This window comes from Pholcus phalangioides, unplaced genomic scaffold, assembly GCF_987345545.1.
Source record: "Pholcus phalangioides strain wild (caught in Gottingen) unplaced genomic scaffold, Ppha-v1.0 ptg000043l_1, whole genome shotgun sequence".
Classification (NCBI taxonomy): domain Eukaryota; kingdom Metazoa; phylum Arthropoda; class Arachnida; order Araneae; family Pholcidae; genus Pholcus; species Pholcus phalangioides.
Window position 1 is genome coordinate 27,771 of NW_028301629.1, and position 15,930 is coordinate 43,700.

Below are 15,930 nucleotides of genomic sequence, written 5' to 3' on the forward strand. Positions count from 1 at the left end.
GGGCGCTCCGTCCGCGGAATACGTGACTGGTTGGTTCCCTTGGCTTACATTTTTTTCCACGACAAATAAATGCTCCTGCAATAATGCTCGTTTCAGAAGATAAGCATTTTTGTGTTTTTCCAATTTTAGGCCGATTTCTCTTATTACGATTATGTGAATGATAAGTGCTTGAATTCTGTGTCAGTTGTATGGAGAAGTCATATACTGGGTGAGACATGAATGTGAGATCTCGATGAAGAGACACAAACAAGGGCAAACGGGTCTTTTCATTTCGCGAAAATGAAAAACATTTGTGGTGGCAACTACTTCTCTCCCTCAACTCATAATAGCCTGGATCTAATGGGGTTTTTTTTTAATTCTCATGATTGATACTAGGTGTGTAAGGTGGCTAATAACTAGAGCCCGGAAGTTAAGGCAAAATGCCGTAAATGCTTTTTTCTTTGCTTAGGGACCGTTCAAATATTACGTGAGCAAATTTTTAGCCATTTTTGACCCCCTCCCCCCCCCCCTGAATCCTAACTCATATTTTCATAAAGGGTGGTCGATGACGTAAGCATTATCCAAACACCCCCTCCCCCCCTTGTCATCAAAAGTCAGCAAATCGGAAACCCCCCCTCCCGCCATCGATGATGACGTAATACTTGAGTGACCCCTCATTTTTAAACTTTTTTTTTTTTGTAAAAATGCCCCTTTTAGACCCCGAGCATTCATTTTTTGGAATTTTCAAAATGCTTTTGCGTGCATTTCTGATACTCAAAGAAGAAGAAAAAAAAATTGCATTTATAAATGTCAGCGAAACTTTATTTTTCAAATTTTAAAAAATATATATTTTTTTGTGAAGAAATACAGTTGAATCCCGTTATAACGAACGCCGAGAGACCGGAGGAATCGCTTCGTTAAAACGAAATTTAGTTATAAAGGAATTCCAGGTTACTCTAGCATTGTTCCTATGTAAGCTTATTTGGGGGATTAGAAAAGTGTTCGTTATAAAACGAGATTTTCGCTATAACGGTATTCGTTAAAACGGTATTCGACTGTAATTCACTTCGTTAAAACGATATTCGACTGTAATTCACTTCGTTAAAAACTTTTTTCATCCAAGATGATTCAAGACATATGATTCATCTTCACATTTCAGAATTAATGAAAGAAAAATCACAGAATTAATGAAAGAAAAATCACAGAATTAATGAAAGAAAAATCACAGAATTAATGAAAGAAAAATCACAGAATTAATGAAAGAAAAATCACAGAATTAATGAAAGAAAAATCACAGAATTAATGAAAGAAAAATCACAGAATTAATGAAAGAAAAATCACAGAATTAATGAAAGAAAAATCACAGAATTAATGAAAGAAAAATCCCAGAATTAATGAAAGAAAAATCCCAGAATTGATGAAAATTCAGAATTAATGAAAGAAAAATCCCATAATTGATGAAAATTCAGAATTAATGAAAGAAAAATCACAGAATTAATGAAAGAAAAATCACAGAATTAATGAAAGAAAAATCACAGAATTAATGAAAGAAAAATCGCAGAATTAATGAAAGAAAAATCGCAGAATTAATGAAAGAAAAATCACAGAATTAATGAAAGAATAAATCCCAGAATTGATGAAAATTCAGAATTAATGAAAGTTGATGGAAATTCTGAATTAAAATAGAAGTTGTCTACTATTACCGTAAGTGCGGGGCCCGGTGCAACCGTTCCTGTTGCATATCCGTAAGTGCGGCTTTGCGTAGTATTCAAAATAACGTATGCTGTACATTAGGGGTGGATCGGAAAAGTATAGGAAATTTTTTTTCCGAATTACTTTTCGCGTGGGGAGGGAAATTCACATCAATTTTTTCCAGAATTTCATTGTAGTATTTTATGTAAATAAATCACACTTTTCCACAGGAGGCACTTTCTCTCGAAAGCAGTCTTAAACCCCCCCCCCATTGAAATTTCAACTTTAAGTGCTGCCCTCTGGTGAAAGCCCCTAAAGTTCACATTCACCATATTTCAAATTCAAAACTTACATAACCATTCAAGTCAGTGCTTAACTCCCTCTGGCGTCAGAACAAAAAAAATTCTCAAGCCGAATCGCAATGTTACTGCACATGAAAGAGGTTTTGCGCTGAAAATTTTAACACATTTTTAACAAAATAACATACCGTTGGGTATCCATCGATCCTTCTTCTTTTAAGGTATCCGACTACCTTTCTTGTCACTTTTCTTTAAAATGGTACTGGAGTGAACTGTAATAACATTTTTTGATGTGACAGTGACAAATTTTGGTATACCTATGGCATTTTGTATGAAAAAGTCGTTTTTATGTCAAATTTTAGGCAAAATTCATGCGATATTCGAAACACGATTGCAAAAAATTTTCTTAATGAAATGCTTCGTGATTTTCACAGTGCATTTAGCTAGTAATGTTGCAGGTTATGAACCAAAATTTAAAGGATTGCATGATATGTTCATAAGTTACACCGAAATATGTTTAAGTACGTGTGAATTTTTTGAAATTTCATCCTAAATTTTGTCTATAAAACGCTGTAATTCAAAAAATATATGTGATAGACCTTAGGTTTTGGTTCATAACCTCAACAATGTATAGCAAAATATCACATTAAAATTTCGTAAGGATGCAATGAATCAATTTTTACAAATCATGTCACATACTCAAGTAAAATGTCAAAAATAGCATTCTTCGTATAACACGTTTACAGTCTTTATTCGCGTATTACTTGTAAAAATGACGTTATCAACGTAGTCGGATACCTTAAACAGAGCGCAAGTCCGGTCTACCGTTATTAGGCAATTCACTGCCATTTTATCCGCTCTCACATGTGAGTTGTGCCGAAAAAGTGTGTGTTTATGTTCTATAGCCAACTGCCACCTGAATGTACCTAACCGTCTGTGTGTGCATATCTAGTGTTGAACGTGAAGTTGGTGCTACTTAACCGGACATGCACCTCGTACACATTCCTCTACGGAATTTCTAATGAATTGGTACATGTCGCAATGTGCTTGTATGTGTTTTGAACTTAACGTCAAGTTTGTTTCTGTGTAATGCTTGTTATGTGTAGTGCTGCCATTTGCCATCAGTTTTTCGTAATGATTGAAGATTTTGCCTTTGTGGTCCTGTTGCTCTCTGTGCCGATACTGATGATAGTGCTGCCATCTGCCCGAGTGGCATGGCGGTAAGATGCTCGTCTACCATCGTGAAGGTTGTTGTCAGGGTCCCGGGTTCGAACCCAAGGGAGGAGGATATTGATAAGATATTTTCCCTAACGAACTCGAGGCGACCACCGATAGACAGCGCCTTCACTTCCAACCCATCTCACTAATGGCAGTAAATTGCACTATAGCGATATGGCCAGAGTTTGTGTTTGGTGAAGTAGTAGTGCTGCCATCTTTGTCTCAAATAGTGAAGTGTGACGCTTGAATATTTCTACTGTTGTATTCAGGGCAGCAACTACAAGAGGGCAGGGAGAGGCGATATGGTGCTCTGTTCGCTGGACAAGGAAGTGCGCCAAGTTTGATTTTTGTTCGTTCAAAATTACGAGGAAGGGGTACCAAATGGGTACTTACCCCGTTCGACAGAGTCAATGTATGTTGTGTTTAGGTATGATGAAAATGCATTGAAACGCGACGACTTCGAGTGTCGGCAAGAATGAACGAATAGGATTGGAGTTTCCCTTCAAAAACATATCAAGAGGATCCAACAAAGAAGTTGTTGCTCAAAATTCAAATTTTTTTCCCCAAAAAAAACAGAGAAAAAGGAAAGAAAGACGAGAATTTATTGTAAGTGCCATACTATAATCGCTGAAACAAAATGGCTACAGATTGAAATTTTCGTTATAAAATGACCAAAAATATTATCTATCTCCTGAAAATTCCTAAAATACAACTCGATCGCTCAAAAAAGTGTTAAGATATGGCCAATAGCTCGAAAATGCCCAAAATATGACGTGCTAATGAAAAATCCGAGCCCTAATAAGTTATCCATTAGGAGATAACTTATCTTTTCGAATTTCTTCATCTCCATTAGTTTGATGTGTAACTAATGCAATATTCGTAAATAGCTATGTTATGAACTAACAATAACTCCCTAAGTTTTTTTATGGCCACTGTAGATTTTTCTTATCGAGATTTAACTGTATGTTGAGCGCCTTCACCCAGCGTCAAAGGTGGAGTCGACTGATCTAATGCATATGCAACGTTGTATGTATTGACATCATCATCATCATCGTGCCCATCCAGACTCAGTGCCATCTTAGGGCATGGGCCCCACTACTACTACTACTAAACCACACATGCACCTCGTCCATATTCCTCTGCGGAACCTATAAGGAATTGGTACATGCGGGAATGTGTGTACGTGTTATGAAACCTGACGTGAAGTTTGTTCCTGTGTAAGGGGTCATTCAAGTATTACGTCGGCATCGAGGGGGAGGGGTTTCGGTTTTGCTGACTTTAGATGACAAGGGGGGGGGGGGGTTTGAATGTTGCTTACGTCATCAACCACTCCTTTTTAAAGATATGAAATATTCTAAGCTGCTGACGAAATTTTCCTGATAGGGGGGGGGGGCGTCAGTGATTTGCTGACTTTTGCTGACAAGGGGGGGGAGGGGGTCAAAAATGGCTGAAAATCTGCTTACGTAATACTTGAATGACCCCTAATGCTTGTTATGTCCATCTGCCACCAGTTTTTCTGTGAGTGAAGTGTAATGATTGAATAATTTATCGTTGTAGGCCTGTTGCTCTCTGTGGCAAGACTTTTCAATGGGGAGATCGGCTCGCATTAGCGCCTCGGAGTTGGGAACCACAGGAAACCAACTTCAGCCGACCACCACTGCGGTGACGGTGGGGTTCGAAACCCGGATCCTCGCGATGCGAGTGTCCGTCATCATAACCACTCGACCACCACAGCGGCGGGCATGGGCCCCACCCTCTACCAGCTAGAGGGTAGGTCAGTGAGTGACCAAAAAGTGACCTTAGAGAGTTTGCAAGCACGTGAGGGAGCAAAAGAGTTACCTAGAGGTCGTACAATGAATGAATGAACGCCAGGGGCTCTGCCACCGGAATTATCCCGTTGCCGGGATCTCTTCCAGCCCAGCTTCGTGGCAGAGTCTGGAACAAAGTGAATGCACCTAACAGTCTGAGTGTGAAGCTAGTGTTGTGCTTGATATTTCAGTTCTGCCATCTGTACTTCAAATTGTGACTGAAGTGCAATGATTGAATATTTGTAACGTTGTAGGCCTGTTGCTCTCTGTGGCGGGACTTTTTAACGGGGAGATCGGCTCGCATTCGTACCTTGAAGTTGGGAAACACAGGAAACCAACTTCAGCCGACCACCACTGTGGCGCCGGTGGGGTTCGAACCCGGATCCCCGCGATGCGAGTCCGTCACTATGACCACTCGACCACCTAGAGGTCGTACAAGCATGTCGATGACCAAAAGAGTGATCTAGAGCGTGTGCCAGCTGTGAATGACCTAGAGCATGTGTAAACGTGTAAAGAGTGACCCAGCAAGAAACCAGTGTCAGTGAGCAAGCAAAAGATTGACCTAAAGCAAGCGTGGTCAAGAACGTGAGTGACCAAAACAGTGTGAAAACACGTGAACGATTTAATGAGTCGCTTGCAGAGTGCGTGTGAACACGGGAGTGACTTCGAAACACGGGTGTACTCGCAGGAGTGGGGGAAAGGCCAAGCGGGTTATTGCACAGGGTGGCGAATTCGAGGAAGGAGTAGTCCAGAAAATTAGACTAGAATTGGGGGGGGGAGGGGGAGGGCGCAAGTGGCAAAACCGCCTCTGAATGCGTAACGCATATTGTCATAAACATTAATTTTGCGCTGTCAATTAGTTGATAATTTCGTTATTAGTTAATCAAAATGCGACCAGGACCATCTCGTCCACCTTGTATTTTGCACACTGGCTCTTGCGCACAACTCTCATTTCGAGCGAAGAATATTTCAAACGTGAACCGCTTTTATTTATTTATTACTGTGTTTTTTCTCGATAATTTCAAGGGGGAAAAGAAAAAGGCACAGTCTCGTCTATACGTTCAGAGGATGGAATCGTGCGGAGCCTTTTGACTGCTGCGGTCAAGGTCAAGTTTACTTGAACGGATCAGAGCGCGGATCGGAAATGAACGAGACGTTTGGTAAGTATATTATTAAAATGGAAATTCGTACGGCCATTTAAAAGAGGGCGGAAAAATAGTCATTATTGAGCAAAAAAATAAAACAATGAATAAACGTAGATTTGATTATTTCCGGGTAAATTTCGTAGGTCAATGCCCGCGGTGGGTTTTTTTTTTTAAGGGTAGGAAAACAAAAACTTGAGTTACACAAATACAGTCGACGCGCCTCTTATTAGAATCGCGGATAATGTTATTATCATTCGGGTATTGTTATCACTTTCACAAAGAACGGAACTGGCCAGTATTACAGTATGGAAAAATTCATTTTTAGTTATCGAGACTTTGGATTTTGTTATCAATTTCCCCCCCCCCCCCGCCGACAGTTGCGCATTCTGTGTGTGAAGTAAAGGTTGACCTCCAAACTGATTCCCGCCCCCCCCCCCGTGTGTAGGTCATCGTTATCAGGCTATAACACCAAACATGGCCCCCGCTCTGTCCCTTGCGGGATATAAGCGGATTACCTTGCGGCTGGGACATGCTGGAAGAACTCTCCTGACACACATCCAGGCCCGGCGAACATCCCCCAACTCGCAAACCACCGGGTCCGTCCCGCCGGGACCCCACTCCATCCAAATCGTTATCAGGCTGCAAGACTACGTAGGAGGCTAGAGCAGTTGTTCTCTCCTCCCTCCCTTGTTGACAAACATTTCCGTACACCGTAATCGGTCCGTAGCTATTAGCTGTGATCCATATGGGGCCATTCAAGTATTACGTCAGCATCGGGCGGAAGGGGGGTATCGGATTTTTGCTGACTTTTGATGACGGGGGGGGGGGGGTTTAAAGGTTGCTTACATCATCAACCACCCCTTTTTAAAGATATGAAATATTCTAAGCTGCTGACGAAATTTTGCTGACAGGCGGGAGGGGGCGGGGGGTCAGTGTTTTGCTGACTTTTGCTGACAAGGGGGGGAGGGGGGTCAAAAATGGCTGAAAATCTGCTTACGTAATACTTGAATGGCCGCTATACGAGTGACGCTGCCTTTGCAAAGGCCTTCCTATAGTGAAGGCAAATGCATAGCGAAAAATACAGCCCTTTCCTTCAATTCTTTATCAGTTTCTTCCTGTTGACTAGATACGAACTTTCCCCCCCCCCCCCCGAGACACATTCTCCAGGGATTTATGAAACCTATTTTGCATTTTAAAAAATGCGTCGTAATTTGTGATATACAAAGACAGTTAAATTATTATACTATAATTATATTATGTATTATTATTATATTATACATTGGACAGTTCCATTCTAATGCCAAGAAAAAAATTCAACGTGAGATCTCGCGCCATAGAAGTGAAACTTCTAGGTTTGGCATGGCTAGATTCACCTAAACTAAATTTAATCTTAAATATCTAAAATCGAATTTAGAAATTTTCAATTTATTTTTGAATATGATGGGGGTCTTGTTGACCCCTTATCTTTCTCAAGCCCCTCCCTCTCCTTAAACTTGACCTACCTTATTCAATTGACCGCTTAAACTCCAAGACACCATCCCACCTCTTAGAATTCTTACGAGTTCAGCGTCTTACGGAATAATAATCGAACGCGCTGTGAATCCCATGTGTGGCAGATTTATTTACTAAAACTTTCTGGCAGGGGTGGCTCTAAATCAGAGGGGAAGGGGGAGGGGGTAAAAAAGTGAAGCGCTCTCTGTGTATTTATTTATTCCGCGTTGTGACAGCGCAGCCAATTAGGAGCTGGCACTGTGATGTCACAAAACTTGCGTTCGCGTGCGAAATATACTCTCGTGTGGCCCGGCGTCACGGGGAGAAGGGAATGGTAATACAAATACAACGTCACAACAGGCCCAACGAGGTGGCTGACTTAAGAACATCATGGATCCCGGAGCCATTTTTTGGAGGCCCTACCTACTACTACTACACCACACATGCACCCCGCCCAATGGGGGAATCCCGAGACGAAGATTTTAGATATAAAAAATCTGTACCACTACTGACTTAAAAGTCTATCGGTTGCGGCACAGATACATCAAAATCAGACGGTCATCAAACAAGACATTTCTTTAAAAGTGCTATACGTGAGTACATACCATATTACTTAACCTTTTAACCGGTACTGGGGAGATACCTCTGCTCCTTGGAAGCTTCTCATTTTTAGCATTGACAAGCTCAGATATTTTCAACAGTGATTTCTAAATGAAACACATTTCCGTATAATTTAACTGAAAACCATAATTGGTGATACCGGGGGGGTTCCAATGGGTAGTTATAACCCATCAAAAACCCCCTTTCATCAGTATTCTTCCGACTCAGTAGCAGTAGTGCGCTTTGCCATAGGAGTTTGTATGCATTAAGTTGGTGAATCCATACGTTCACCTTCACATCCTAAAGGGATAACTATATTTATTATAGCTACAGTCGATCCCGCTTATAACGCTTTTCAAGAAACCGTAACTAAAAACGTTATAAGCGGGAAATGTCTATAAGAGTGTATTATAAGACATAGTTTTACGCAGACCATAGCTTTTTTATGCCGTAAAAATCCGGATAACATCAAACATGTGGCACATTTTCTTGCCTTTCCACAAAATATCGAAAAGTTTCCAGTCCTTTAATTTCTTTTGCAAGTTTTGCAACTGAAGGTGACTGGTTATCCTGGAAATCCGATTTTTCTAATCTGAAGAAGCCGCTTTTAAATGCTACTTGATGCTGGCGTCTGAAAATGTCAAGTTGTTCATTTTTCTGTGTCCAATTGCTGTTGCGGCTTAATTTTGTATCAATAAATCCCGCGGAAGCCCGCGGCCCGGTTTCATTCATTTTTATAAGTGGAAGGCCCGGTCAAACACATGATTAACGGAACATGAATGTGGGAAAAGGAAACGGCAGATCAGTCGCGGCCCGGTATGAATGATGTCACGGCCCAGTACTGGGCCGCGGCCCGGCGGTTGAGAAACACTGCGCTAGACCGTCTCTCATTCCTTTGTTATATGCAGTCGTCATTACACCACTGTGAGAAGATTAATTTTTTGGAATCGATTTAGTAGTATGGCAAATTTGAATAGGACCGCAATGGAATAAAAAGTTAACCTCTTCTGAGAACTTTTTCTAGATCTTATCTGTTGTGGGGTCTCCCTATTCAGAGACATGACTTCGATCAACCTTATGTATTTGGAGTAAGGGGTAATTATTAGGGATACGTAAATTTCGTATTTACGAAATAACCGCGATAAATGAGAAATTCATGAAATAAATGCGATAAATGCAAAATTTGCCAACTTTGACGAATAAATGTGAAAATTTGAATTTTTACTCCCGTGTGTTTCCAAGCTCTAAAAGCTATAATTGACACCTTAAAAAAAAAATAAGAACTAAACACGAAAATGAAGGATCTAGTATCAGCGGAAAAGAGTTAAAATAAATTGACTTCACACACGGCATCTAACCAGTGTCGTCTTAATGCATGGGTCCGACCGAGCACGGCCCGAAAACCTCAAGTTCAGAGGGGACCTCATGAAAATGAGATCTGGTTCAAATTATCGAGAGTAAGCATTTCTAGCAAAGTAAGGGGAGGGGGCCTCGGAAAAATCATTTTAGTCGAGGGCTTATGATGTGTTTTTTTTTTTTTTTTTTGCGAAATTTACGTATCCCTAGTAATTATGGTCTGCACACTAAATGAGAGAACGGGGAAAAAAGATTTCAGCGCTATCACACACACACATAATCACCGTTTTCGTTTCTTTACATGAAAAAAAGGCAAAAAGTGTGCCGATTTCAAGGGAAGAAAAATTCGATGTGAATTTTCCGAACGTTGTAAGCGGGAATCGCAACAAATTTAAACGTTGTATCCCGGAGAAGTTAACATTTTCAATATAGGGAACAAGTAAAATTCATGAAAATTAGTCGTAGTAAGCGGGAATGTTATGAGCGGGATTGACCGTATCACATATATATAGTTAACTATAAAATAAATAGCTATAAATTAGCTATATATATATACACACACACACATATTTCGTGTTTCGACGTATAATTTAAGCAGTGGAATTTTTAGTTTTGATTGTCGCACCTAAATTTAGAGCCGACTGCTACAAACGTTACAAACTCAATAGAAATATTTCAAAAATTTTAATAAATAATTAATAATTAATCATCTTAATTTAATAAAAATTTTCCCCCAAATAGTTTTTCTTTCATATTTCATTCATGTTATCATTTTTATGGAGTTTGTTTTTTTGGAAAAGTGAAATAATAGAGTTTTGGCATACAATATGGGTTAAAAGGCCGCCTATCCGTAGGGCTGGTTCACTGAGGCGAACGACCCTTTCAGAAAAGTTTAGCAGTGTCATGTTTTTACTTCATGCACGTGGAGTCAAGCATAATGTTTCACATTTTGCAGTCAATATATAGACTTCTGTAATCATATTAATTGCCGTTTTGATTCTGAACTGTGGAATGGGAAATCTTTGGCTTTCGTTCTAGCGATTCGATAATGCTTTTGCATTTAGTCATTCATTGGCAATGCAGTCAAATCATTTGTTACTTTTTTTTTCCGTTCGGAAATTCGCTCTCTATCAGTATGGAACGCGTTATATCTTGATGACCATGAAGCATCTGCAGGTTACACTGTTCGTATGCGATTACCGAGATAAAGCGTCTTTTTTTTCATTTTTTTTCACAGGCATTCTATGGGAAAAAGGTTTCACTTTCGTGAGGTAACTGTGATAACAAATTGAACAAAATTGCTTACCTGGTAAAATGACTAGAATGGCAACGACGGCGACCAGTTGCCGTCGTCGGTGGCAGCCGATTCGGCCGTAGTTTGCGCTCATCGTCCTCAGTTTACTGTCCTCGGTCTTTTTCTTTTCTTTTCAATGACCGCGTATCTACGCTAATCCCTTTTCAGTGGCGGCGGTGGTGGTGATAGCCATGTCCGAGAGGAGAAGACATTTTTCCGTCAACGGCGTCACCGGCCGAAGCAAGCTGAAGAAATACCATATTCCGTTCTTCACTTCTCGCTTAGACATTAAACGGCAGCGAAAATAAAATAAACAAATCTGAAACAACACCAGCACGTTTTTTTTTTTGCAAATGACGTCGCGCTGTGAAGGGGTTGTTGTTTTTTTTTGTTGCCGTTTGATCTCGAAATTACGACGTGTTTTCTCGGAAGTTTAAGAGAAGAGAAGAATTCCTCCCCTCTTATGCGGAAGAGGACATCGCGCAAGGTCAATTAATTTCTCTCGAGATGATGATGAAGAAGAATCGCATTTGTGTCTAAATGCCTCTTGTTTACAACAACGCATACCCGCGGACCCATGCCGTACGTCAGTCGAGTCAAGAGAGCCAAATAACCGCACTCGACTCGGTTCGTAGACACTTCGGGAACGGCCGACCGAGAGACCGACCGACCATCGACTTCTTGTTGCTCGCTTGCTGGTCGACCGTTACTTCTTCCTTTTTGGACCGACCCAGTTCTTCTTTTCTTTTGGAAGAAGCCGTTTACGAGACGTTGCTCTCACTCCAAACAAAAAAAAAAGAGAGAAAAAGCTTAATATAATATACTAGTACCGCGAGTTATTATTATTATTTTCTTTTTGTTTCGGAAGGATGAATCCTTGAAGAAAAATGTTTCGGAGGTGTTTGTAAACTAGTCGTAGTAGTAGTAAGTAGTAAAAGAAGACCAACCGAGACCGAATGCGGTCAAGACCCGAATTAGTGATATCGAAGGCTTCGGGAGGGGCTAACCTTTTTTTTTTTTTTAATTCGGAGAAATAACTAGTTGTGAACTAGTATTTGACCCCCGCGTGTGGTACTTACTCTTCTTCTTTAAGGGCCTACCTTTCTTTCTGTTTTTTCCTTACTCTTGGAAGAGTCTTCTTTGAGCAAAACTCGTTACCGGAAACAACAAGGTGATGTTTCAGGAACAATATTAATTAGGCCTTATTATTTTTAAGGTGCGCCTGTAACATCATTAACGGGGAATGAAAAGATGCAATGTATTTTCATTTTCGTTTCGGGTTCCTTACCTCTTTCTTCGGCAGGCGGGATAATGGAATTTCGTCTCCGGCATTTCGCCTGCCCTGAGCGTATGAGTGACCGAGTGTGCGAGTGACCGTATGAGTGGCCATATAAGTAGGTGAATGATTGTACGAGTGAGTGACCAGTTCTGGATTGTTTCCGTAAGAAGTGCGATCCGGCGGTTTGTGAGGAAATGCATAGCCTGTGTTCGCTATCGCGGCGCTGCAGCTCCGCTAATCACGGGCGATCTTACGGCTGCAAGAGTAACACCATCTCTCGAGGAATTTTCGGATTACCAAATTCTCGCGAGCGATATGTATAAAATTGATTTTCTGTCTGTCTGTCTGTGTGTGTGTGTGTGTGTGTGTGTGTTTTTTTTTTTTTTCTCTATACAAATCTACAATTTTGGATCGATCGTCGCCAAATTTTGCATATATACCAAATGGGACCCGACTTGAACGATAGGCTACTTTAAAATTTCGTCAGAGTAGGGCAAATGCCCAAACGGGCAAAAAACTGTTGGGCAACAATGGTTTTTGGGCCTCAACAATCACTTTCGGAACGTTTACTTTGGTTACCGTGGTTCCCTAGCAATGCGTTTCAGACGTGTATATGCCTTTACAATGGTTTGTCACTTCTCTAATCCTGTTACCATATGTATAATAGTTTATGCCTTTATAATGGTTTGTGCCACTTTTTCAATCCTCCCAGTAATGAGACTTTTTGAATAGATGCCATAATCATTATCAGCATCACTTTGAGGGTCAGGCAAAGGATGATCCCCATAGAAATCAGTGTTAAAATTGTCGATTTTACTGGAGAAATGCGGAAATTTGGTGGGGTTTTCCGCCTCATCAATAATTTTAAAAATTTTATTGAATTCTAGATTTTTGAAATATTCAGTTCGCTTAGAGATATACGAAGCCCAGGAGATTAAATATAAAGTAATTAGAGCCAAACCTATACTTTTGAGTTGGATATTCATGCAATGACATTGATTTCAACTTTTTATTTACATCTTCTCGAAGCACGAAAATTAATGTCACCGTATTGTCTTTTAATATTGAACTGCATAAATTCATATAGTTTAGGTTGTTTTAAAATTAATTATGGGCCCGTAAAAAGTACATCGAAAAAATTCCACAGCTTTAATTAAGCATTTTTTGAAGCAGAAACAGGCAGAGAACTTGAAGTTCAAAAGGGGGGGAGGAATACCTAGCACCCTTTGAAAAAAGAAAAATATATACATTTATTTTTTTTGTTTCTTTAAATCTAGATTTGTTCGTTTCATGAATCGTGCAGGAAGTCGCCATATTGGTGAACTTGGACACGGTTTGCATGTCCCTCAAAGAAAGAGGGAGATATCACGTGATCCAAAAAAGCCTCATTGAAGAAAACCCGGGCAACGCCGGGTATTATAGCTAGTATATATATATAATGACATGTCCTGACTGATTCTCTGACTCATCATCGCCCAGCCGAAAAAATTTCAGTAGTTTTAGTTTGTAATGTAGAAACTCACACAACATATTGTTTATATTATGAATTTCAAAATTCAACATCTAAGGAAGAACATGTGTGTGTGGGTGGGGGGGGGGGGGGGGAAGGTACTAGTACCTTATATTGGTACTCACAATTTTTTAGTGAAAATTTAGTTACGAGTGCATTTAGGGGACTTAAATTAAATACGCGCATTTAAATTAAATAAGGAAAAAAAAAGTTTTTGATCTACACTGTATCTCTCTCTCTCTCTCTCAGAAAAAGCTGCAAATAACTTGCAACTTAAAAAGATATATTGTACTGACACTGTGCAATACTTCTGTGCATTTTCGTGAGAACAGCGCGAATATTCACGAATCTATGAATGTTTTCTATAAAAATTCCAATTTTCATCTCATGTTTCTTTCGGCTTAGAACATACGGAGTCTTCAGCCAATGTCTATTGAAATTTACAGAAAAAAGAAAATGGCTCAAAACATGAGACATTCCGTATATAAATTTAAATTGTAAAAAATCATTACCCAATGAGATGTGAGTATTTTTAGTAAACGATTCTTAATTGCACATGCGCAGGAAATGTAAATTATACTTCTTTTTATAATTTGATTGCCAGATATGTAGTGCAACTTATGTGAAAATTCCAGCTGAATGTCGTGAAAATTCGAAAAGATATCGGTTGTACAGTGAGCAGTAATTTCCAAACTTTCTGGAAGTAACTGAATAATAAGGGATTTCCCACAAATTGGTATACGGTTGTTTTCTGTTTTCCTACTAAAAGCGTCACTAACTATACATTGTATTTACGACAGTCCCCCCCCCCCATAACACGCAGACACTAGTGAGCTGCGTATTTTTTTTCTTTTTTGCATACCGTTGTCCATCCCTGATAACGTGTCACTTCATAATATGGTTGCTTGACAAACCAGGACTTATCCGCCATATTGTTTGGGCGAAGCTTGACGTCAGTATCGCTGTTTCCCTATCCAGCTTTTTTTTTTTTGAACTATCAAGCCGGGTTTTTTCCTAGAAGTAGGATTTCTGCGCCGCGTACAGCATGAATCACGCAGCGCGAGACGCCGTCCACTCACCAAGTCAAGTTCGATCTGCCCGTTGAAAAGTCTCGCCGCACAGTACAAATATTGAAATCATCAGACTTCACTCAGAATTTGTAATATAGATCGCACCGCTAAAAATTCACGTAAAATGTTATATACGCTCTAAGACTGTTGCGCACAGGTACCATTTCGGTTGCAAGAGAGGTATTCCGATAACTATCAGACCATACGTACACATACTCACATTTCCGGCACAATTCACTAGGCAGCAGGGCCGTCTTATAAGAGTATCATGGGCCCCCGGGCCAATTGATTTTTCTGAGGGCCTAGCAAATAACTTCTCGAAAATTTCAACCAGATCTCATTTTTGTGAGGCCCCTCTTCGGTTGAGGCCCTCGGGCCGTGCCCGGGTGGGCCCATGCCTTAAGACGGCACTGCTAGGCAGCAGGGCCGGATTAAGATGTTTAAAGGCCCGAAGCACTCGAATGATATTTTTGTGCCCCCCCCCCCCATTGTACGTATATTTTACACAATGTTGAATCTATCAATGGAAAAAAAAAACATTGAATGAAACTGCATTTCAGAAGTAACTAATCTGAGACCAGCCGTGGATCCAGAAGTAGAGTGGGGAGTAGTCACCCCTCCCAAAATCCGGATAATGTGGTAAAACTTGGCCCGTCCCGTAAAATACGGGACAATCCTACAAAAATAATAAACAATTAGCCACCCCCCTCCTGACTCATTGCTGTGGTCCCACGACTGTGTCTGAGGTTGATCTGGATGTTTCTGAGCACTTTATTTATCTCTAAAAGCTTTCTCCTACTTTTTTCCTAGTTCAAAGTCTTTGATAACATCTTTAAAACTAATGCTACTTACAGCATTTGTGTCTATATTTAGTAGAGATATGAGCCATCATATATTTTTACATACGTTAATCGAGGAAATGGACCTTCCAATCACAAAGGGGTTTTTTCCACATTATTTGCGTCTTAACGCATCTTAAATTTTCGTTTCAATGTTTTGATTCTGGCTTTGAAATTACAATGTTAAATATTATTGCATTTTACATCCCCAAATTCAGCGCTTGATCCCTCTCTATACTTTTCTTGATTAAAAATTTGTTAGAAGATCAATTTTCAAAATTATGCAAGATAGAGACATGCATGTGTCAAATTTTACTTTTTTTTTGAATTGCCAAATATCTTCTGGCTGG

At 40.0% G+C, this 15,930-nt stretch overlaps 1 protein-coding gene across 1 annotated transcript in view; it reads right to left on the bottom strand.

Annotated features, from left to right (window-relative positions):
- The window catches only part of LOC149063745 (inactive pancreatic lipase-related protein 1-like), a gene marked incomplete at its 3' end in the record, with an annotated part of 38,842 nt that extends 27,146 nt beyond the window's left edge, over window positions 1-11,696 (bottom strand). The window contains 1 exon segment of the mRNA XM_089255613.1: window positions 10,895-11,696. Coding sequence (XP_089111739.1) covers window positions 10,895-10,976 — 82 coding nt within the window.
- Window positions 11,697-15,930: the final 4,234 nt, after the last annotated feature.